The sequence below is a fragment of the Chanos chanos genome, chromosome 16 (genome assembly GCF_902362185.1).
Source record: "Chanos chanos chromosome 16, fChaCha1.1, whole genome shotgun sequence".
Taxonomy (NCBI): Eukaryota; Metazoa; Chordata; class Actinopteri; order Gonorynchiformes; family Chanidae; genus Chanos; species Chanos chanos.
In genome coordinates this window covers 10,000,725-10,022,708 of record NC_044510.1, presented here as the reverse complement: position 1 = coordinate 10,022,708, position 21,984 = coordinate 10,000,725, and the positions used below count along the sequence as shown (strand labels likewise).

The 21,984-nt window shown below is 48.8% G+C and overlaps 1 protein-coding gene across 2 annotated transcripts in view; it reads right to left on the bottom strand.

Moving 5' to 3' along the window:
* Positions 1-654: 654 nt before the first annotated feature.
* Positions 655-21,984, bottom strand: part of kansl1b (KAT8 regulatory NSL complex subunit 1b) — a 44,010-nt gene continuing 22,680 nt past the window's right edge. Inside the window, exons 3-15 of one of the 2 annotated variants that reach the window (XM_030793716.1) lie at positions 11,084-11,225; positions 9,832-9,927; positions 8,795-8,907; positions 7,994-8,177; positions 6,429-6,612; positions 5,116-5,316; positions 3,550-3,750; positions 2,837-2,976; positions 2,610-2,731; positions 2,416-2,473; positions 2,156-2,268; positions 1,460-1,715; positions 655-1,148 (exon numbers count right to left, since the gene is read on the bottom strand). In XM_030793716.1, the coding sequence (XP_030649576.1) occupies positions 909-1,148; positions 1,460-1,715; positions 2,156-2,268; positions 2,416-2,473; positions 2,610-2,731; positions 2,837-2,976; positions 3,550-3,750; positions 5,116-5,316; positions 6,429-6,612; positions 7,994-8,177; positions 8,795-8,907; positions 9,832-9,927; positions 11,084-11,225 (2,050 nt within the window). In that variant the 3' untranslated portion in view covers positions 655-908. The remainder of the gene's footprint in view (positions 1,149-1,459; positions 1,716-2,155; positions 2,269-2,415; positions 2,474-2,609; positions 2,732-2,836; positions 2,977-3,549; positions 3,751-5,115; positions 5,317-6,428; positions 6,613-7,993; positions 8,178-8,794; positions 8,908-9,831; positions 9,928-11,083; positions 11,226-21,984) is intronic. The other variant, XM_030793717.1, reaches the window with a different exon arrangement.

Here is a 21,984-nt window from a genome sequence, read left to right as displayed (position 1 = left end):
GACGGTACAGTCAGTCAGTGTGGATTAAAGAGACAGGCATAAATAGACGATTAAAGACAAAACAAAAAGCCTCCATCTTCACCATGCAGCGACATGCCGAGAGATTGTGTGTAATAGTTGATGGATAGACAAAATAGATACAGGTGCTGTTTTGGTCCTCTGACTCGCGTTGGCGGGGGGGGGGGGCTTGCTAACGGTACAGGAGCGACGGATTCTACTGTGCCTTCGGCTTCCAGACGACGCTTAGCGTCACATGCAGCGTCTAAGCCGGCCGCGCGTGTCGCTGACAGCGGAGGAAGACCGAGGCGGCGTGGCCCAGGGCGCCACAGACGAGCTGGGTGACTGGATGCGCTGGTTTATTTCTTTTTTCTTCTCTTAATGACTTCTGAGTGATTTTGGTGGTGCCGAGAAAAAAAAAAAAGAAAAAGAAAGTTCATTGATGTAGCGTTTCAGGTTTGGTCACTCCACTTTAAACTTCACGGGGGGGGGGGGGGGGGGGGTTGTGGGTGATGGCATTTTGGGGCTGGATTGGTTTGTGTTGTCTGAGCCCTTTGTTATGTGTGAGAGCTGTGTAAGTGCACCTGTCCCAAACCCCCCACCCCCCGGTTCATGGTTAAGCCTTCTACCTAAAACTCTCTTTTTTAATTTCCCCATACAGAATTCTTTTTTTTTATTTTCCCAGTGACTGAAAAAAAAAAAAAGGAAAGAAAGAATTAAAACAGGTTTCTACATTTTTTCGGTATATTCACTAAAAACTGTGAAAAAAACGGACTGATGTTTGAATATCAAACAACAGGAATTTTTAATCAGTATTTTTTTTTTTTCCTTTTCGTGTAATCATTGCTGTTAAGGTCAATGCTGGGGTGGAAGGGGAGAGGGAGAGAGAAAGAGTCAAGTTTGCTGAGTCTTCATCGGCGGGTGGGTTTGGGCGCCGGGGCGTTTTTCTGTTTGCCGCTCTCGTCGGGGAGGGGCGACGGCGGTCCGGCGTCCGACTCGGACTTGGACGAGCCCGTTTTGCTTCCGGAGATGCGTCTGGCCGTTCGGCCTGGGCGCTCGCCGACCGGGACGTCCTGGTCCTCCAGCTCCTGCGACGGTTCCGCTTCCAGCGGGAATGTCCGGTGTTCCCACGGCTGCACTGGCTGCGGGATCCGTACGGAGAAAGAGAGAGGAGCACAACGTGAGTACCTGCGCTCTCCGAAATTGGTCACAGACTCACCTCACCCACCGAGAAACCTTCTCTAATAAACACGATCTGGACTGGCTTGTACAGAAACCCTTCAAACATGCCCCTCGTGCGTCTGACTCAAAATGTCCCTGACAGTCAAGCTCTTGTACTGAGCGAGTACCTGACTGACACGGGAGAGCTTTGAAGCCCGTAGTGCAACCTCTAACACAACGGCTCATCGATTATGGAGTTTAGGACTCTGAGTGGTGGTGTGTGTCGGTTATGGGAGCCTACCATCTCCTCGTAGCTGTTGTCAGGGGTGGAGCAGCGCGTGTCTTCGTTGGAGAGGAAGCGGTGGGAGTCCCGGGACGCCGGCGTGTAGGGGTTGGACAGCAGCAGGTCGGGGCTGGCCGGGCTGCACGGCGAGGGGGCGGAGCTGTAGTCCTGGAGCAGGTGGAAGTGCGCGGTGTCTGGGGAAGAGGGCTGCGGCGTGGAGGGGTTGGTGCCTCCCAGGAGGGGTGTGCTTCGGCCGTCCAGTGACTTGTAGGAGCTGGGGGGGGGTTAAGGGGAAAGGAGAGTTAGGCCCAACATCCTAGGCGCTGCTGGTTATTCGCGGTGACAAATCTGGGGGAGGGACACGTTTCTGTTTCGGCTCTGGGCTTTGACCTCATACTGAGGACACTCGCGTAAACTTGGAATCGCAAAATGTCACTCTCTCTCAGGATTTCAGAATTCCTTAAATTTAACATTGTCTGCCTCCGATAAAAAACACACAGGCTTGTTCTTAAGACGTGTCTTAATGACATTCGTTCAGTCCACGGGACAAAGCGGTTAATATGATCCCTTGTGTCCCCAAGCACAAACGGGTATTAGCCTGTCACTATCAGCTGATAGCAGGTAAAAGAAAGCACAACGGGGTAGGATAAGAGTGTGAGTGACTCAAAGAGAGAGAGAGAGTGTGTGTGTGTGTGTGTGTGTGTTGTCACTCACCGACTGCCCCTCCTCTTGGCGATAGAGCTGGCGGTCCAACTCCAACGGGAGCGTTCCTGTTCCTCTAACGGCTGGTGCAGCTGAGAGAACGCAGCATCCGACAGGTCCTCAATCTGACACACACAGAGAGAGAGAGAGAGAGAGAGAGAGAGAGAGAGATCATGACCATTTCTCTTCCGGGTCTTGCATTTGAGTTTTTTGAGGGGTTCAAAAGCAAAATTCGGCAGGGGAACCGTTAGAAAAAAAAAAAAAAGGCTTACCTCTGCAGCATCGTCCTCTTCAGAGATGGGTTTGGAACAGATGTCAACTACTCTCCAGCTGCAACCAAAATCACAGAGACAGAAATCTCTTATTCACATGTGTGTCACATGACAAAAAAAGACTCTGTACACAGTCAGAGTGTGTGTGTGTGTGTGTGTGTGTGTGTGTGAGAGAGAGAGACACAGACACAGACCTGGGGGTGAGGATCTCTTTGTACTGGAGTTTCTCCACTCTGGTGGTGGCGGCCACAGACATGGGGATGACGATGTTGTTGATGTCGAAGGAGCTCTCTCCTCTTCGCCTGCGGATGGGCTGCTACGCCAGTGAGAGGGACACAGAGCACACGCTTACAACTGAAATCTCACGCGCATCAAACAACTGCATAGAAGATGAAGCGAGTAAAAGGTGGAGGAGTTTTACCGGCGTGCTGCTGTTGAGAGCGATGGGTGAGGCGCTCTCAGAGGCAGACAGCTGTCTCATCAGCGGACTGTGAGTGGACGCGGGCATCCCCGACAGAGACGGGCACGGGCTGCTCACCTCCATATACAGTTTGGAGCCGTCTGAACAGCAGAGGGCAGAGCAAGAGCGAGAGTATGAGACACACACACACACACACACACACACACACACGCACACACACGCACACGCGCACGAGTTAAGACGCGTACAGATGAGGTCAATCAAGGGTAGCTTACAGAGCACCAGCCAATTAAAAGACATTTCATGACTGGAGAAAACAGAAAGATGATGAGACAGAAGACGTATAATGAACAGTAAAAAAAAAAAAAAAAAAAATCAGCCAAATCAATAGGTGAGAGACATACTGTACAGAGGATGAGTCTGTGTGTGTGTATGTGCGTGGGTATGAGTACGTGTCAGTGTGTGTGTGGGTGGGTGGGTATGTGTGCGTGCAGGTGGGTGTCTGTGTGTATGTATGTGCGTGTGTCGGTGTGGGCATGTGTGTGTATGTGTGGGTATGTGTGTGTGCATGTGCGTGTGTGTGGGTAGGTATGTGTGTGTGTGTGTATATGTATGTGTGTGGGGGGGGGGCTGTGTATGTGCGTTCGTGGGTGGGTGGGTATGTGTGTGTGCGTGCGTGTGTGTGTCGGTGTGGGCGTGTGTGCGTCACTCACTGTCCATTCTGTCCACAGAGTGTTCGCGGGGTCTCTTGCGGCTGTGGCTCTTGTCGTAGGAGGCGTGGCTGCTCTGACTGCGGTCTGCTCTGTGCTGCAGCTGCATCTGCGTCTGTCTGCCCTCCAGTTTGCCCACCGTCACAACACTGTCCACAGACTGCCTGTGCAACTTCTCTGGCCGCACCTTCTGATGGGGCAGACCTACAGACACACAAAGTCACTTACTGTCATCACAGCAGACTATCACCCAACCTGCCATCTCTTACTTCATGAGGTCATGGCCCATTTGTATAGATTTGGACATCCACACCTCTTCCCAAAAACATGTGATGTTAACTGATATTGCTTTCATACACAACAAAGACTGCTGAGTAAGAACTGGACTCTCTGAATATCTCCACTCACACAGTAACATTATGTAAAATTTTGCCTCGTGTACTTCAGTATGTTTATTCTTAAAACTCAAATGCCGAGGATATCATCTGGACTGGAAGGTTCCGGTCATTTGTTCTGACATGTCCCTGTGTGTGTGTGTGTGTGTGTGTGTGTGTGTTCTGTCTGTGACGAGACGGCCTGTGGATCACTGATCTAATAATTACTCAGCCACACTGGAAGCCACAGCAGTGTCGGGAAAAGACCCCACACACACACACACTCACACACAACCCTTTTCTCCCAGTGGAGGAGATGAAAGGCCAGCTAACAGAGAGGGGGGGGGGGGCGTGAGGGAGCATGCAGGGGTTGAGTGCTGGTGTAGTTTCCATGTTAGAGCTGAGTGCAGATGAGATCAGGGAGCAGCCTGATGAGAGGGACTGTTACTGCTAAGTCACTTTGGCTTATTTTCACCTCAGCTCTCTCTCACACACACACTCACACACACACACACACACACACACTCTCTCAACAGTCAAATACAGATTTTTTTTTTTGTTTGTTTGTTTGGGTTTTACCTAATATAACATGCAGGGTAAATTTGGGTGAACCCCACAGTGGGTGATGCACAAGTCTGGAGCAGTCATCCTGGAAAACCCCTTGTGTAGAAAGGCCCTGAGGGCTGACTTGGCCAGACTCACTGAGTGTTTCATTATGTGTATCAACATCATTTGTATCAACATCTGTATCAACACAATTTGCACAATCTGTATCCTTCATTTGTTCAAAGAGCATGTTTACTATGTTAATATAACAGTTTATGTAGTGGTATACTCGATGAAACTTCTTCATTATGTACTCAATTAGTTATTTCGAAACTGGCTTGAACTCTCTCACAGCGAAGACCATTTAGTACTAACCAAGGTTACAACTGGAACACATTCCAAATGCCCTACGTTATCATGCAAATGACGCTTCGACTGGTTGTAATAAAGAAGTGAGTCCGTCTCGGAGAAGCACTACAATAATAAAGTGAGCACAGCAGAGGCTGCGGTGGGACTGACATCGGTGTGTGCTGTTCTCATTAAGGCCTGGGGTGAAGGAGAGCTGAGGTGATTTGTCTGGGTCTAGTTCTCTACCCTGTGATTAGGAGCCGGGCTGGACCGGTCGGGCGAGTCGGGTGGCTGTACTTACGGACTGTGGTGAGGAGAGAGGCGGAGGGTTTGTGTTTGTCTTTGGAGACGGAGGAGGAGGAGCAGGAGGGGTCGGGGTAACGAGCGTTGAGCGAGAGCTTGTGTTTGAGAGACAGTTTCTTGATGGGCTTGATCTTCTCTAACGGTCGGCTTTGCCAGTCGGTCTTGAGCACTCGCTGCATGTGCAAACTCATCATCACGTCTGTGAGAGAGAGAGAGAGAGAGAGAGAGAGAGAGAGAGAGAGAGAGAGAAAGAGGAGAGAGAGGAGAGAAAGAGGAGAGAGAGTAGATACACAAAGCATAAATAAAAGACTGTCGGCGCTAAAATTGAAATGCTTCATATCTCAGTGCTAAAACTGAAATTCTTTGGATCTCTAAAGAAAAATCCCTTTTTGTGTGAACACTGTATCCCTTATGAACCCTAACCCAAAAATTCTTTAGGCTAGTTTCTCAGGGAATAGTTCAAAATTGGGGGACTAGCATCACTCCAATCTGTCATATGACAGAGCTTTGAGACAAGTTTACAAAGTCTTCTTTCAAATCCTCTTAAACATCAGAGTCATGCAAGATACTAACTTAGACGTTGTTAATTTTAATTACAGGAAAAGAGAGACTGTTCTTTGAAAGTTAAAAAAAAAAAAAAAAAATCAGTCATGCCACAATCCCTCTCTGTGCCACCAGAGGGCGCCGAGTGGCTAGTTTACACTCCGGCCCTGTGGAGTTCCCCCTGCCTGCTTTTCAGTGGCTTCAGTTTCACTCATCCTGTTATCCTGTCTCTGCTTGGCCCTATTGTTCCACCTCTCCACTCCAGCATCAACACCACAGAGGGGAAAAGTGGAGAGGAGATCAATGCGAGGCTATGAGGTTTCAGAGACACTAAAGCCCAGATGACAGGGGAACTGTAACCTCCTTCCCTCCTCTGAGCGTCCGAAATGCCCACACATCCTCCCAATGACAGCGTGTTCCCAAAAAGTTCAGTGATGGCAAGAACTGCAGTGTTTCATTAATCCCATAAGAACACGATGCTTTTAAAGCAATAGATCCACAGTGGATACTAGCTTTGTATTTCACATTTATGACAGCAAGACACCAGGGCCTGATCTTAAATTCAGTAGGAGTCTAGAGCCTCTTATAAAATTCAGGAGAATCTACATGTCATCAGTGGTGACTGGCTAATATAAAGGTTGTGCTCTGCGGGTTATTTTCAGGGGCTGTAATTTTGGTTCAGTGGTAATTAACGCTTTATCGAGGAGTGAAGCGCCCGACGTCTTGTGAAATTCCCGACCGCTGAGCTGAGGATGTCGTTTCTCTCACCGTCTGTGAAGGAGAGGATAGGGTGTACGCTGGAATCAAACTGGGAGAGCCTTTCCAGGAGGGGGCGCTCGTGCTGGGCGTCGGAGAGGGGGAGCGCTGAACGGCCGCCACATGTCGCGCACTGGGGGTTGATGTCACAGCTGCCGCTGGAAGCCCCGCCCACTCGCTGACCCTGGAGGAGAGACTGTGGTGACGGACATGTAAATAAAACATTTGTGTCTGGGCACAACCCCCCCAACACAGCACAACTCTGAATTTTTACACATTCACCGACTCATTTACAAGCCTTATCTTTGTCTTTTCTTCTTTCTTTCTTTTTTGAAACTTATCTTGTTTCGTGAAGATTGAGCCAATTACAGATACATCACAATGCTCTTCACGCATCTTACTCCATAACATACTGCTGCATCGCTAAACGCTGACACAGAAGCGTGTGCGCGTACACACACACACACACACACACACACACACTCACAAGACCTACATATGGTAACTACACAGTGAACTAAAACAGCTGACCCCATTGTGAGTGCTTTGCATGTGGTTCGTTTCCTCAGGCAAGTTTGCCTGTTGCATTAATCAGAGGAAGGAAACCAAAAGCGAGAGATACTGAGAGAGAGCGAGTATGAGAGCTAACAGGTTGCTACCGGCAACCGCGCCTGGGCTGACCGAGGCTATTCAAACACAGAGTTATTCAATAATCCTGCAAACATCAAACAGCACTGAGAAGGGGGGGGGGGGATGTGGCACCTGGGTGCACGTTCCAAACCTGTGTGGATCCTTTAGGCTAATCTTCCAATCGCTCACACGCACGTGCACGTGCACACACACACACACACACACGTGCTGAACACCAGCAAGCAAAGGACACACTGATGCATTCCTCTCTTTTCATTATCTTGTCACCATGTAGTGGTATGTTAAGGTTTGTGAGCGGTGCCGCTAACATCTACCGTTTATTATTTTAGTGGATATTAGTTGCTGTGTGTGTGTGTGTGTTTTTCCAGGCCAGTTTCAGTTTTCAGGGCTGCTCTGCAAGCGGCAGGAGAGGGGAGAGGGAACCCTCTGACGGGGGGCTGACGGTGAGGCCCAGAGAAAGGCACTCTGGGAATGGAGCTCCGTGAAGAGCTGCCAAGAGTCAAATGTCACCTTTAAGTGCACTGAATGACTCAGCGTAAAAAAGAGCAGGTCTGTGTTACACACGAGTCAGCCGTACCACCAAACGGGCTTCTCCTCAGGCCAAACGCCTCAGCTTGAGAGTAAACTGACGCTCCAATGACTAACGCTGAGTGAATGTTCAGAGGAGTCAACAGGAGGTGTATTGATAAATCTTCTCTTCACGCGTGCTGAGCATGTGAAAACTGTATGAACTCTAGGAGTTTGTCTGTTGTCTAAATGACATTCTCAGTTTGACTCGTGCGGTGACCCCATCTTCACTCGTACAAAGACACACGCTCTCCACCCAAAAAAATCAATCTTCTATCCACAATCTCACACACACACATACACACACACACACACAAAGACACACACGAGCGCACGAGAGTTTGTGGCTTCGCCCTCACCTTGCGGTTGAGGTTAGAGATTGTGTAGGAGCGGATCAGGCGCCGTCTCTTGCAGCTGAGGAGGGGTCGGGTGCGCGCGGAGATGGTGGCGTCGTCAGGGGGCGAGGGGACCAGCGGGGGGCGCTGCTGCTGCTTTCTGAGCTGGTCCTCTGGGTCAGTGCTACCTGGAGATCCAGACCTCAGACTGCAGAGGGGAGGAGGAAGCCAGAGAAAAGAGAGGAAGACAGTCACACCAGAGCAAACGGTTCATTTACGTCGCGGAGCTCACAGTCCTTTATCTGACAAGTTCTCTTTTTTTATCCTTGCGTTTTCCCCTTCTCTCAGTCTGTATCAACGCGGCATTGAAATGACCAAATTGGTTTCGGTTATCATGCTTTAATGGAAAGTTCATTTCTGTGTGACACGCCATAAAACAAAACATGAAATGAATGACATGAAAGGATGGGTACAGGCTTGCTATGGGCTGGTCACCACCGCTGGTCATATCGGGCCACTAGGCTTCAGCGACTTCAAAACTAACGATGTTATTGTGCACAACGCACATGGACTCTCTAATGCTAAACATGACCATCTACATACAGGCAGAAAGCAAAGGAACAGAGAGAGAGTAGACAAGTTATTCGATCCACACCAGCACAGGACCTAAAAATGTGTAGCTGCTAAAACTCTCCTTCTCTGTGAGGGAACTTTCGCTCTGATGTGACACGGCTGAACAGGTGTTTAAAAACGCGGCAGGTGGTACTGCAGTGTGGTACATCCGTGTTGAGTTTAAACAGGCATCATTCTGCTGGCTGCTCTTACCTGCTGATGACTCCATTGACCTGTCTCGCAGCGCCACATCCTTTCCTTAGGCTGGTTTCCGTGGCGACGGCGTGGGTCGATAAGGACCCTTCGGCCCCGTCTGCGCCGCGTTCCTGAAAGTGCACGTGAACAACACAACACACGCCGTTGGCATGGAAGCACTTGTCCAATCCGCCAACCCCTTACTCTCCTCCCTCCCCCCCTCCTCCCCCCCTGGGTGCAGTCCCTGCTCGGCCTGGTTTGGTAAAATTCAATAGTCTGGCCGATTGCTCTGGTGCTCTGAATGGGAGTGAAAAGGTTGACGGCGCTTTGGCATGCCAAAACAAAGACCACTAGTGTTTTGGGAAGACCATCCCCCGCCCTGCAGTCTCAGGCCAACGCCGGGCTATGTGGGTGAGCCCGCATTTTTCAGGGCACGGTGCCAAGGTGCCATCTTGAGCTCTGCCTTTACTGGGAGTGGGTCGAGTTTGAGCGGACGAGCCAGAGAGAGAAAGAACCACTTGACCGTTAGAACATGTTTTAAAAACTTTCTCTCAGGTAGCTCGGTGTGGAGCTGAACTGGACTCTGTCGGTTCATTATGCAAGTCTCACTCTGGAGATGTTGAACGAAGTTTCTTTGACCTTTTGTAGAAATACATCTTTCAAAATAAATATAACTAAACTATGAACCTTCCTAAATATCATGTTGAGATGGCCAAAATAAAAGTGGTTTGTTGCTTGGAAAAGGATGTCTTCTCATTTACAGAGCAACTTTAGTATATAATCCTGGGCCGTTTCGAAAGGACAACGTTAAGAACACGACCACGGCTTGGTGGCGATCCGAGCCTCGTTGGACTCATTGGTTTCTCGCCAATCTGTCTGAAAACCGCTCAAACGTAACGCAAAACTGTGGTCATGGAACATCACGTTCACGTTCGTGGAGGAAACAGGAGCGCTTTTGAAAGGCATGGGACGTCTGGACTCGTCTGAGCTCATTGCTGTTGTTTGTTAGATCCAGCAGGGGAGGGGAGGGGGGGGGGGGGGGGGTCCTCCATTACCTGTGTGACCGTGCAGGTCAGGGGCTCTGCGTTCACCTCCGTCTGGTCCTCCGGCGGCTGTTCCGCGGGAGCTCCCTCTCCCAGCACCACTGAGCCCTGTGAGTGGAGCGCACAGAGAGAGAGGGGTTCAGTCACGGTATGGGGGTCGCCAGCGACACAGGTGCAACCTCTTGGAGACTGAGGCCGACTTGGACGAAGGAGAAGATCTCTCATTTTTCGATTTCTATTACCTCACAAATCTTTCAAATGAATTTCTTCTGTTCATTTACAGTGAACGGATTTTAAGTTCAGATGTTACAAAAAAAAACAAAAAAAAAAAAACACTTTCATTTTAAACCTTTGGGCATCTGCAGAACTCTCCATAATTCTCCTGTTTCAACTACCAGTGTCCAGAGTTCAATTCATGCTCTGCACGAGAACATCGAAAACATCTTAGACTATAATTTCCATGTTTCACTGCTTACTCAACGACCATGCTCGAGTGGAACGGTGATCAAATCTGTAAACCAGCTCGGCTCGGCCCGTGTGATCCAATCAAATTTATAACCCTGCTCGGATCTGTCCACGCGAATTGAGCAGCTTATATTAGAAGCCAGTGCTGTGGCAATCACACCAGTGTAATGTTACACACAGCACGGGAAGCCCAGGCTAATTCTGGTGCCAGATTTTCCAGTAAATGAAACAAGGTGGTGCAGGTCACACAGCTGTGAAGAGATTCTGCAATAACGGCAAAGCGGTGAAGGGAGGTGAAAGTGAGAGAGAGCGAGAGAGAGAGAGAAAGAGAGAGAGAGAGCGAGAGAGAGGGAAAGAGAGAGAGAGGGGTGGAGGAAGAAAGTGAAAGAGAGAGATTTCAAGTGACAAAGAGGAAGTGATGAAATGACTGTTTTGAGACGAGGAAGACAGCTGGTGAGAAAAATGCATTACAGACTAAGCAAAACAAACAGAGTGAGGGATAAAAAAAACAAAAAACAACAACAACAACAACAAAAAAAATCTGTGAGTGAACACGAGAAGATGGAAAGAGAGAGAAAAGAAACAATAAAAGAACAAAGTCCTTTGCATCTCCCGTGCTGTCAAAACAAAACCAGCGAAAGCACTGGGCTTCTCCCTGGCCTCCCCTCCCCCACCTGCATCTCACACACAAGATGTGAGTTCACACTTTTAAGTCTGTGAAGTGTTAGTGTGTACACACGCGTGCACACATGGGGTTGCTATGGTCACCCGTGGCTTGCTCTCTCTCTCTCTCTCTCACCTTGCTGGAGCGGACTTGGCGGTAAATATCGGTCTGCTGCCGGATGCGATATTCCAGGTCCGAAACCTGGGCCTGGAGCCAGTTCCAGTGGCTGATGATGGAAGCCCTTTCCAATGCATAACGCCCCTCCGCCCTTCTCCATCTACAGAGAGAGAGAGAGATAATTAATCTTCAGTTCATTCTGCTCTGGCATGGTTAACACTGCAGTAATGGACAAAACAAATACCACAACAAAAGGTGCTTCAAATCAAGACTTGAAATATCTTTGACTGATTATGGCTTTGATGTCATTCAGTTTTCGATCTAGCTAGTGTTAATGCATGTTATTTTCAGAGTCTCTGTAAATGTGGATATTCTGAATCTGGCAGGGTGTGTGTGTGTGTGTGTGTGTGTGTGTGTGTGTGTGTGTGTGTGTGTGTGACTGTGTGTGAGAGAGACAGCGCAGTAGAGAGTAAGCTCATTCATAGGAGACAGCTTCTGCTTCCGAGCATGTGAAAACTAACTGATGTAGCCTGGGGGTGAGTATTTATGCATACGTGTCTGTCAATCTGTAAAGCTATCGTGTTTCACTGACAAGGGAGAACAATCGTGTGAATACTGACGGACTCAGGTGCTTCCAATTTGTCTGCAATACCCTCTGTTGTTACAAAATCATTCTGCGCTCTTACACTGCAGGCATTCGTAACCTTTCAACTACACTGGCAAGGCAAGCAGGCTCAGACTGTCTTCAAAAACAAATGATTGCAAAACACATTAAGACGAGCAATCTCTCAGAGAGCCGAATACAGTGAGGTCTCTGTAAACTGGGCCGCGTTCGACGTGACTCAAGATTTCCCTGAATCACGGCAAGGAGGAGAAAGAGGGCAGGGGAGAGGAGGAGAAAGAGGGCAGGAGAAAGGAGGGGAAGGCAGTGGAGGGAGGGCAAGGAAGAATAAAAGATAAACTGAGTGCTTCAGGGAGTGGGCAGGTTTTTAAACGCTACAGGAATTCCTCTGTTCAAACTAACCCGAGAGGGAGAGCAAGATGAGAGAGAGAGAGAGAGGACTTAAAGACCCCAGCAGAACAGGAGGAAGAGAAAGGACACAGAAGAGAGAGAGAGAAGGAGGAAGAGAAGGAAAGAGAGAGTGAGGACAAGCGCAGTAGAGGAAGAGCAATGGTCAGCGAGCCTGTGTTATGTAACTCAGCCATTCCAGGCCCCTCATATCAGACTGGACAGATCAGTGGAGAATTAACACCTCAGCTGCCTGAAATTTCATTCCAAATCCAGACACACTGCTCTACCACTGCCCCAAACCCACAAACACAGCTCCACCATTGCCCCAAACCCAGACACACTGCTCTACCACTGCCCCAAACCCACAAACACAGCTCCACCATTGCCCCAAACCCACAAACACAGCTCCACCATTGCCCCAAACCCAGACACACTGCTCCACCACTGCCCCAAACCCACAAACACTGCCCCAAACCCACAAACACTGCCCTACCACTGCCCCAAACCCACAAACACTGCCCTACCACTGCCCCAAACCCACAAACACTGCTCCACCACTGCCCCAAACCCACAAACACTGCCCCAAACCCACAAACACTGCCCTACCACTGCCCCAAACCCACAAACACTGCCCTACCACTGCCCCAAACCCAAACACTCTGCTCTACCACTGCCCCAAACCCAAACACTGCTCCACCACTGCCCCAAACCCACAAACACTGCCCCAAACCCACAAACACTGCCCTACCACTGCCCCAAACCCACAAACACTGCTCCACCACTGCTCCAAACCCAAACACTGCCCTACCACTGCCCCAAACCCACAAACACTGCTCCACCACTGCCCCAAACCCACAAACACTGCTCCACCACTGCCCCAAACTCACAAACACTGCTTCACCACTGCCCCAAACCCACAAACACTGCCCTACCACTGCCCCAAACCCACAAACACTGCCCTACCACTGCCCCAAACCCAAACACTGCCCCAAACCCAAACACTGCTCTACTACTGCCCCAAACCCACAAACACTGCCCTACCACTGCCCCAAACCCACAAACACTGCCCTACCACTGCCCCAAACCCACAAACACTGCTCCACCACTGCCCCAAACTCACAAACACTGCTTCACCACTGCCCCAAACCCACAAACACTGCCCTACCACTGCCCCAAACCCACAAACACTGCCCTACCACTGCCCCAAACCCACAAACACTGCCCTACCACTGCCCCAAACCCACAAACACTGCCCTACCACTGCCCCAAAACCCACAAACACTGCCCTACCACTGCCCCAAACCCACAAACACTGCTCCACCACTGCTCCAAACCCAAACACTGCTCCACCACTGCCCCAAACTCACAAACACTGCCCTACCACTGCCCCAAACCCACAAACACTGCCCCAAACCCACACACACTGCCCTACCACTGCCCCAAACCCACAAACACAGCGCCACCATTGCCCCAAACCCACAAACACTGCTTCACCACTGCCTCAAACCCAGACACACTGCTCCACCGCTGCCCCAAACCCACAAACACTGCTCCACCACTGCCCCAAACCCACAAACACTGCTTCACCACTGCCTCAAACCCAGACACACTGCTCCACCACTGCCCCAAACCCACAAACACTGCTCCACCACTGCCCCAAACCCACAAACACTGCTTCACCACTGCCTCAAACCCAGACACACTGCTCCACCACTGCCCCAAACCCAGACACACTGCCCTACCACTGCCCCAAACCCTCAAACACTGCTCTACCACTGCCCCAAACCCACAAACACTGCTCCACCACTGCCCCAAACCCACAAACACAGCTCCACCACTGCCCCAAACCCACAAACACTGCTCCATCACTGCCCCAAACCCAAACACTGCTCCACCACTGCCCCAAACCCACAAACACTGCTTCACCACTGCCTCAAACCCAGAAACACTGCTCCACCACTGCCCCAAACCCACAAACACTGCCCCAAACCCACAAACACTGCTCTACCACTGCCCCAAACCCACAAACACTGCTCCACCACTGCCCCAAACCCACAAACACTGCCCCAAACCCACAAACACTGCCCCAAACCCACAAACACTGCCCTACCACTGCCCCAAACCCACAAACACTGCTCCACCACTGCCCCAAACCCACACTGCTCTACCATTGCCCAAAATCTGCCCTGTCACTTACCACATTGCGGCTAAGGCTTCAGTACAGTTTATAGACATGGAATGTGCCATACCATGCCACTGTCTTATGATGTTATTTCACTCAGTGTACTATGCCACTGTCTGATAATGTTATTTCACTCACCGTACTACGCTACTGTCTGATAATGTTATTTCACTCACCGTACTACGCTACTGTCTGATGATGTTATTTCACTCCGTGTACTATACTACTGTCTGATGATGTTATTTCACTCCGTGTACTATACTACTGGCTGATGATGTTATTTCACTCACCGTACTACACTACTGTCTGATGTCAGTTCACTCAACATATTGTACTTCAGCTAACACGGCATCCTAACCTGTAATACCATATTGGTTCATTCAGAGCGATCTTATTACAGGCTGCAGATGCTTTGCTCTCTCTCCCCCTCCATGCCAGTCTAAATCCCTCTCTACACATGGCATCAGCTGCTACCTCTGTCTTCATAAACCACTGTGCCATTCACCTGAAGAGCCACACGCAGTGTCAGCTCCGCTCCGAATGAGACACAATCACATTTATACATTAGGCCAAAGACCGACATGACTGACATCAAAACGCAACTTCTTCATCTGCTTAACAACTTTAAAAAGGAGAGATCTTTACAAAATAATTCTCATTTAAATGCTCTGACACAGCAGCTGAGCAACTTCTATCTGTACAGGGAAGGAAAAGGGCTCAGAAGAGCAAAACACACACACACACACACACACACACACACACCACTGGGCTGATCAAATTACTGTGTGTGCGAACTGACGCAATATATTGATGAAAAGAATCTTCAGGAAGCGATGTATGCTGATGTCGGAAAACCAACGCGCACAATTTGCTTTACAGCAGGACAATGAGGCACTCGATTCACCATGAGAGATCAGAAAGAGGACTTAGCACTAGCAGTTGTTCCAATGGCAGAGTTATTATACAAAAAAAAAAAAAAAAAACACCAGCCTTGTCCATGTGTTTTGTCTATGGACAGGAAAGAGAAGCATGTAAGGTTAACCTTGTGTTCAGTGTTTTGTGTTTTCTGTATTTAAAAACAAAATCGTCTCAAATTGGCCTTGGAACAGGGTGGAGTGTACCATTCTGTGAAAGCAGCGGGGGGAGTTTTACACGAGCCCTTTTCTGAGGGTTACTTTGTGCTAATTATACTAACTACTAAACCACAGAGAGTGGCTGATGCCAATACCTGATACATGATAATACAAAACTAGTGGAATTAGAGAGCCACACAGACACACACACACACACACACACACACACACACACGCCTCTGAATGAACAGATTGAGAGCAGCATCCTTCAGTTACAGTGGAATTTGTTCTTTTTTTTCCTGTGGCTGGCTCATATGAACGATGCTTTTCCCAGAGCCTCATTTTCAATTAAAATTTTTCCACAGAGGCTTAGGGTGGGGGGGGGGGAGGGGCAGAGGCATCTGCAGTACCGTGGCTGCCCATACGAGGGAGCAGCGCGCTCTGAATGTTCAGATCTACACAATGTATGCTGACGTTTGTGTGTGTGTGTGTGTGTGTGTTCAGGTCTTAATGTGTCAGTGTTGAGCAGCTGCTGCTGACCTCTGACTAATATTTTGGAACATCTGCAGCGTGACGATTATTTAAAGTCAGTCTTGTTCCAAATAAGTGCCGTACTCTGCCCTGGTCTCTGCTCATGCTCTGCTGCACGGCTTACTTTGTGGGAAAAAAATACGGGCCGTCTCTCTTCTGGCCGGCGTGAAATTTGAATGCCTTAGTGATCTTATCCCACTCTTATCGGCGGTTCTGATGTAGCTGCGACCTTGTGCGTATTAAGACAAGAGAGGATGTTCTCGAGCATGCACGGGCTCCACAGGGGAGACTCAAAGTGCCATGTGTGTCCATCAGAGTTATTTTCTGCCAAGCTCTTGAGGGACCACTGAAGTCGCCTGCTGTTGCCACTTCTGCTCCACCCCCCCCAACTGCCTTAGCCTACATTCAAGGAACTGAGAAAGTCATCAGTGACATGGCGAGAGTGAGTGTGTGTATGTGTAGAATGTTTTTTTTTTTTTTTTTTCTTTTTGGAGTTTCAGTGTCCATCCGTTTGAGAACAATTTCAGTGCAGCGACGCCGCTTGATTGGCTCTGATCCACGCAGGAAGCAGGAAAGCAGGCAGGAAGCTGCGACAATCGCTCTTTTTATACCCAGGCGCACGCATTCATACGATTTGTTCATTCACGGTGAAAACAGACATGAAATATGCACCAAGTTTTGCAAACCTGTCGCGAGGCCTCTGAGAATTTACAACCGTTTTCGCTAAGAGAAAGTCAGTTACTGACTACAACACCCATAATGATATTCACAACTCAACATGCCCCCTCTCTCTCTCAAACACACACACACAGGGACACACGCACACGACAAAACATTAACCCATTGACTGAAACATTCCGGGGGAGGACATGCAGTGTCACCGAGAAGCTGAGGTCAAGACAATAGCCCATCTGTGAATGATGATATATGGAAAGAAAAACCTCGAGCTGGTGGAGAAACATTGCACGCGGTCTTCTGTTTAGCCTCGTCACTGTGAGAGGACCAGCGCTCCCTTGAGTCTCGTTACTCCTTAATTAGCTCACATGTCACAGGAAAGACAAGAAAGTTACGCAAGCGATTCTGAGGATTCTTTCCACTCAAACCCCAGACGCTGCGCTGAACGAGACCGTTACGATAGTGAGAATCAGCTCGTGTGTGAACGGGAGCTAAACGGGCAGGACAGTGGGCTGTGTCTGTGAAATAGGAAAAATGTCCAAATCGGTTCAGCAGCTGGTGCTCTACTGACTCCTAAATCATAGATTAACCGACCCCCGGATCTGAAATCAGCCACAAGGGTCAGCATACTGTTCCCAATTCTCAAACCAGCTATTCCAGCACATCCAGTGTTATCATACATATCATATCGACGGTTACCTTCCACACAAGAGAAACACATATAAAATAACTTAAGCATAGCGCCCCATATGGACCAAATGCATTCAGCAAAGACTCTCAATGATAAATAAGCCTACAACAAACATTTAGAGCGGAAACCATGTCCTGTTTGCACGAGCACAATCATTCATTAGTCTACCAGAATCTGTCTCTCTGTTGCTTCCATGAACAACGGGTGTACAGTAAGGCAGAGGAAGATTACTCAGAACATCATGTTTTAAATGACCTAGACATGATTAGTAAAGTTAAAGGCTGTCTCCTTCTGTGGCTTTGTTTTCACTCACTGAGTCACTTCTCAAGGGAAGAAACAGCCAGTTAGCAAAGTTCAGTCTCAGCAATGACTGGTAACAAAGACCAGAGAGACCTGTGAGTGAAGAGGGGCCAGGAACAAGACGGACAACACACACTCACAGAGAGAGAGAGAGAGAGAGAGAGGAGCTGAGAACCTGGTCAAGTGTGTGAGTGTGTGTTTTAGTAGGCCCCACAAAATGTACTCAGGTGAGGGGGGAGGATAAGAACACTTTAATCACACATGCACACACCGTGGGGAAGGGGGTGGGGGAGGGGAGAGAGAGAGAGGAGAGAGAGAGAGAGAGAAGGAGAGAGAGAGGGGGGCCTCTGTATATACACAGGCTCTCATGGCTACAGTTCTTTTTTTGCTTTCTGAACATGCAATCCTTGGCTAAACTCAAAAATCTATACAAGGCTTGTTGATGTACATTTCATAGGCAAAAGTCAATGCTATTCTGCTTGCTCTGACAGACACAGAGACATCCTCTCTGCTGCATGTTCGCTCTCTCTCTCCCCCTCTCTCACACACACACACACACGCACACACACACACACAAACGCAACCTTCCCCACCAGGAAATGACAGAACAAGGCAGCGAAGCAAACAAAAACACAGGAAATCAACCTAGCACTAATCGTCCACAAAGTAGAAACCGTATGACAGACTGAGCTTAGCCCAACCTCCCAGAAACAAACCCCCCCCCCCCCCCCCCCCCCCCCCCCCCGCCAACAAATCAATACTTGTATTTGGAGACGAGAGATGGAAAAACGGCATCGTCGTTAGCGGTTACAACGACATTAAAGCGACGGCAATTCCATCTGCAGGTGCAATTCTTCTTTAAAGGGAACAATCTGTGAGACTTGTGTGTGTGAAGTTTGTCACACGCAGCTCTGAGTGTCAGTAGCTCCTTCCAGCAGAAAGACATGATGGATCTGAGATGCGCGTCAGTTTCATATCAGGCCTGACAAAAGCTGCGTGCGGCATCCTCGCTACTTCAAGCACGCGGAGAAAGTCGGAACTTTCCAGAACGTTCTGACATTTTATAACGTGTCTGGATTCACACTGAGTTAAACACAATTTTGTGTTTTCTTCTTCTTTCTTTTTAAATAAGAAGAGAAAGCGCTACCCTCTATCTGAAAATCAATGGGGGGGGGGGGGGGGGGGGGGGGGCAAAAAAGGTTAGGCGTGTGATTCTAAAAGCGTCTTATTTTCATGCAGCTCATTCATGCATAAGTGAATCAAATTCTTTTTATGTTTCTGGAAGGGACTGGAGGCTTTCTCTAGGCGCCGTATGTGTGATGGTATTACTTTGCTCTGTGTACATTATAGCTCTGTTTGTGTATGTGAGTGTGCATGTGTATGTGTGCAGGGGCACTGCTTTGGTACCATCTTGAGATTCTGGACATGTAACAGCTGTTGAAATATGCACCTGCCATCACATTATTGTGAATGTGTAAAAGTAGCTGAAAGATGTGTACAGTCCCAGTGTGTGTGTGTGTAAGACTAGCTGAGAGTCCCATCATGGCTCAGTCGGTCTGTGAGAGTGTGGCTAAATGCTATTGGCTAAGAATGGCCAATCTGACTGGTCACTGACAGAGGGCCGATAAAGACAGGAGCTCTTCAGCTGTACTGGCAGACCCAGAATGGGCGGAGTCTGGAGAACAAAGGGTTTGATGTGCTGGGAAAAAAGGAGACAGAGCAAGCAAGAGTGAGCGAGAGAGACAGAGAGAGAGAGGAGAGAAAAATAGCCCGCCTCCTTTCAAGGTCACATGACAAGGCTGAGAGAGTGGGAAGGCAGGGAGGAGGGAGAGGACAGAAAAAAAAAATGGAGGGAGAGAGGAGGAGAAGAGCAGGAAGAGGTGGAAACAAGAATAGATGGAACATTCAAACTGGCTTCCTTCCCAACCGCCCCCCCCCCTCTATTTACGACCAGAAAAAGCATTCAACGTGCTGACCTTAAACCCTAATTCAAAGACGTTAACCAAAAAAAATGACATCAGAACGTGTGTCTGCAAGACACGCCCCTTGACTGTCTTTTCCAACATTTAATTCGCGGCGACTTTAACGAGCCTCGATGATTTCTGCTGAGTGCAGCGTCGCTTCTGTAGATCTACGAGCCCGACGCGAGTCGAGCGTGACGCCGCAGAAGCGCGAGTTTGTGTGGAATTTCCTACTGACAGCGTGCTTGATCGGAGGGCCTCGGCTAAGCACACGGGCGCAGACACATAGGAATAGTAAGCCTCTGAGCCTTCTGTCCTCCCCCTGTTCTCTCCACATTTCTGCCTGTCAGCACATTTCCACCAGCCTGGTGGCATCCCTCTGCCTGACCGCACGGCCACCGACTGGTTCTGCATGTCTACCCTCTGTGTGTGTGAGTGCGTGTGTGTGAGTGTGTGTGTGTTTACTGGTGTGAGAGATAAGACGCAGCCCCATCGCAGGGTTGCGTGGGGGTCCAAACACGTTGATAGTGGCGAGTCTGGGACCACTGATAACAGACCCAGTGCTTCACCCGAGTCATTAAGAGCACTAATAAAAACTAAAACAGAAAAAAAAGGAAGAAAGAGCCATAGGTCTTAGCGGAGCGTCCCTTTGTAAAGAGGCTGTGATACGGTGGACTATTTTAGCCATGCTTCTGCAGGGTCTCTTACCAACGCAAATACTTTTATTAATGCAAAACGAATACCCACCTCTCGCTCTGGTATCTTCCTCAGGTCTAACGGTTTGCTTCCTCAATAAAGCTTACATGATCACTTACAATTTACCACTTACATGTCAATGTGGGGGTGGGGAAAAAAAAGACCTAAATTAGTCATGACTTTTATTTAACACTCACAATATATATTTTTGTCCTAAGAGTATAAAATGACAGAGTAGGGAACAGAACCTCTTACAGCATTTTGGAGGAAAGTGTAGTTTTAGGAATGCCCCGCCTCACGTACGCACACGCACAACTGTTTAGGTTTGTAGAAGGCCAGGCACATCAATGTTACACACTAAAAGCTATCAAGTTTGATGCGTTTTGGAAACTGTGCAACAGCAAATTGTGGGGGGGGGGGGGGGGGGGGGGGGAGAACAGATGATTAATATTACTCAGGTTTGTTTTGCATTACCTTGAAAGCAGCCGTTCGAATTATCTTCAAAGAAAGAATTCTTCTCCAATTATTCAGAGAAAGAACTATTCTGATCCGCTTATTTATCTGGGGAAAACTGTCCGCGTGTAACCTCTGAGAGGGGGTGGGGTGGGGGAGCAGGGTGATTTTGAAGTTCTCCCCTGCAGAAACAGAAGGACGGGGACTAAAACGCCGGACGCCTGACAGTTCTCACGTTAGGAAAACGAGAGCCGGTCACATGACTCATCTGTCGCCAAGCAGCAGAGAGGAACGCTCTGCTAGAACCACATCGGCGTTGGGAGAGCCCGTGCCAAAAAAGGTGGGGCCCCGGCGCTCCAGTGTGAAGGGGTGAAGTTAGGATGGAATGTTGGAGTCATTACATAAAGAGAGAGAGAGAGAGAGAGGGAGAGAGAGAATGTTATGCAATGGGTGTGGGTACAGATTTCAGAGCAGGGCAGACGCAGTGGTTTAACTGAGTCCAGATGTGTTGAGTGAGTGATGGGAAAATGACGCGTTTGAAACATCCTGTGTCTGGTTGTACAATCCCGGAGAGTGGAGTCAGAGCACCCGGGGCCGGGATAAGGTTAGGCCCAGGAGCAGCGTCGCGCTCTTGACCAAACCTGTCTGTTCTCCTGGAGGGAAAAAATCTCTGAGCTCTCCTCGCCGAGCACGAACAAAACTACAGATCCGTCAAACTGCCAAACACAAGCCTTTGCGGAAGGAACAATAAAAGTTGCACGCAGCAATTTATCCTGGAGGTTTCAAAAAAACAACACTGTGCTTAAGAATTATTCAGGCCGCTCCGCTTAAATGCTTCAAAAGACCTTTGAAAATCAGAAAACACGTAAATGGTTTTAAAGATTCCATTTTCCAAATCAGTCTAGGGTGGGAAGTTGTTATCCCATCCCACCCCACCCCTTACTGTGTCTGTCAAAACTGATGTAATAAAACAAGGGTTCTTCTGTCACTTTTAGCAAAACAGAAAAGGCTCCAATGGACTCACACTCTCTCTGTTAAAAGACCATTTCCACCGAGTGATGCCCACAGTGAAGATCTGAGGAGAAGCGGCATGCTGAGCTGAGAGACGGAGAAAGCACCAGCGGCCTCACCCACTTGAGTCTGCCACCAGTGTCCGAAAAAGAGGGGCCGGGAGCGGTCAAAAAAAAAAAAAAAAAGCCTCGTTTAAGCTTCAGTTTAACTCAGGAGAGCGTTCCCCTGAAACTAAAATAAAACCCATTTCAATATTTTAAACTATTCAAGCGTCGTTGCTATTGAAATGATACGAGCGCTACAGATTATCGACTGCACTCTGTTACTTGGCAAC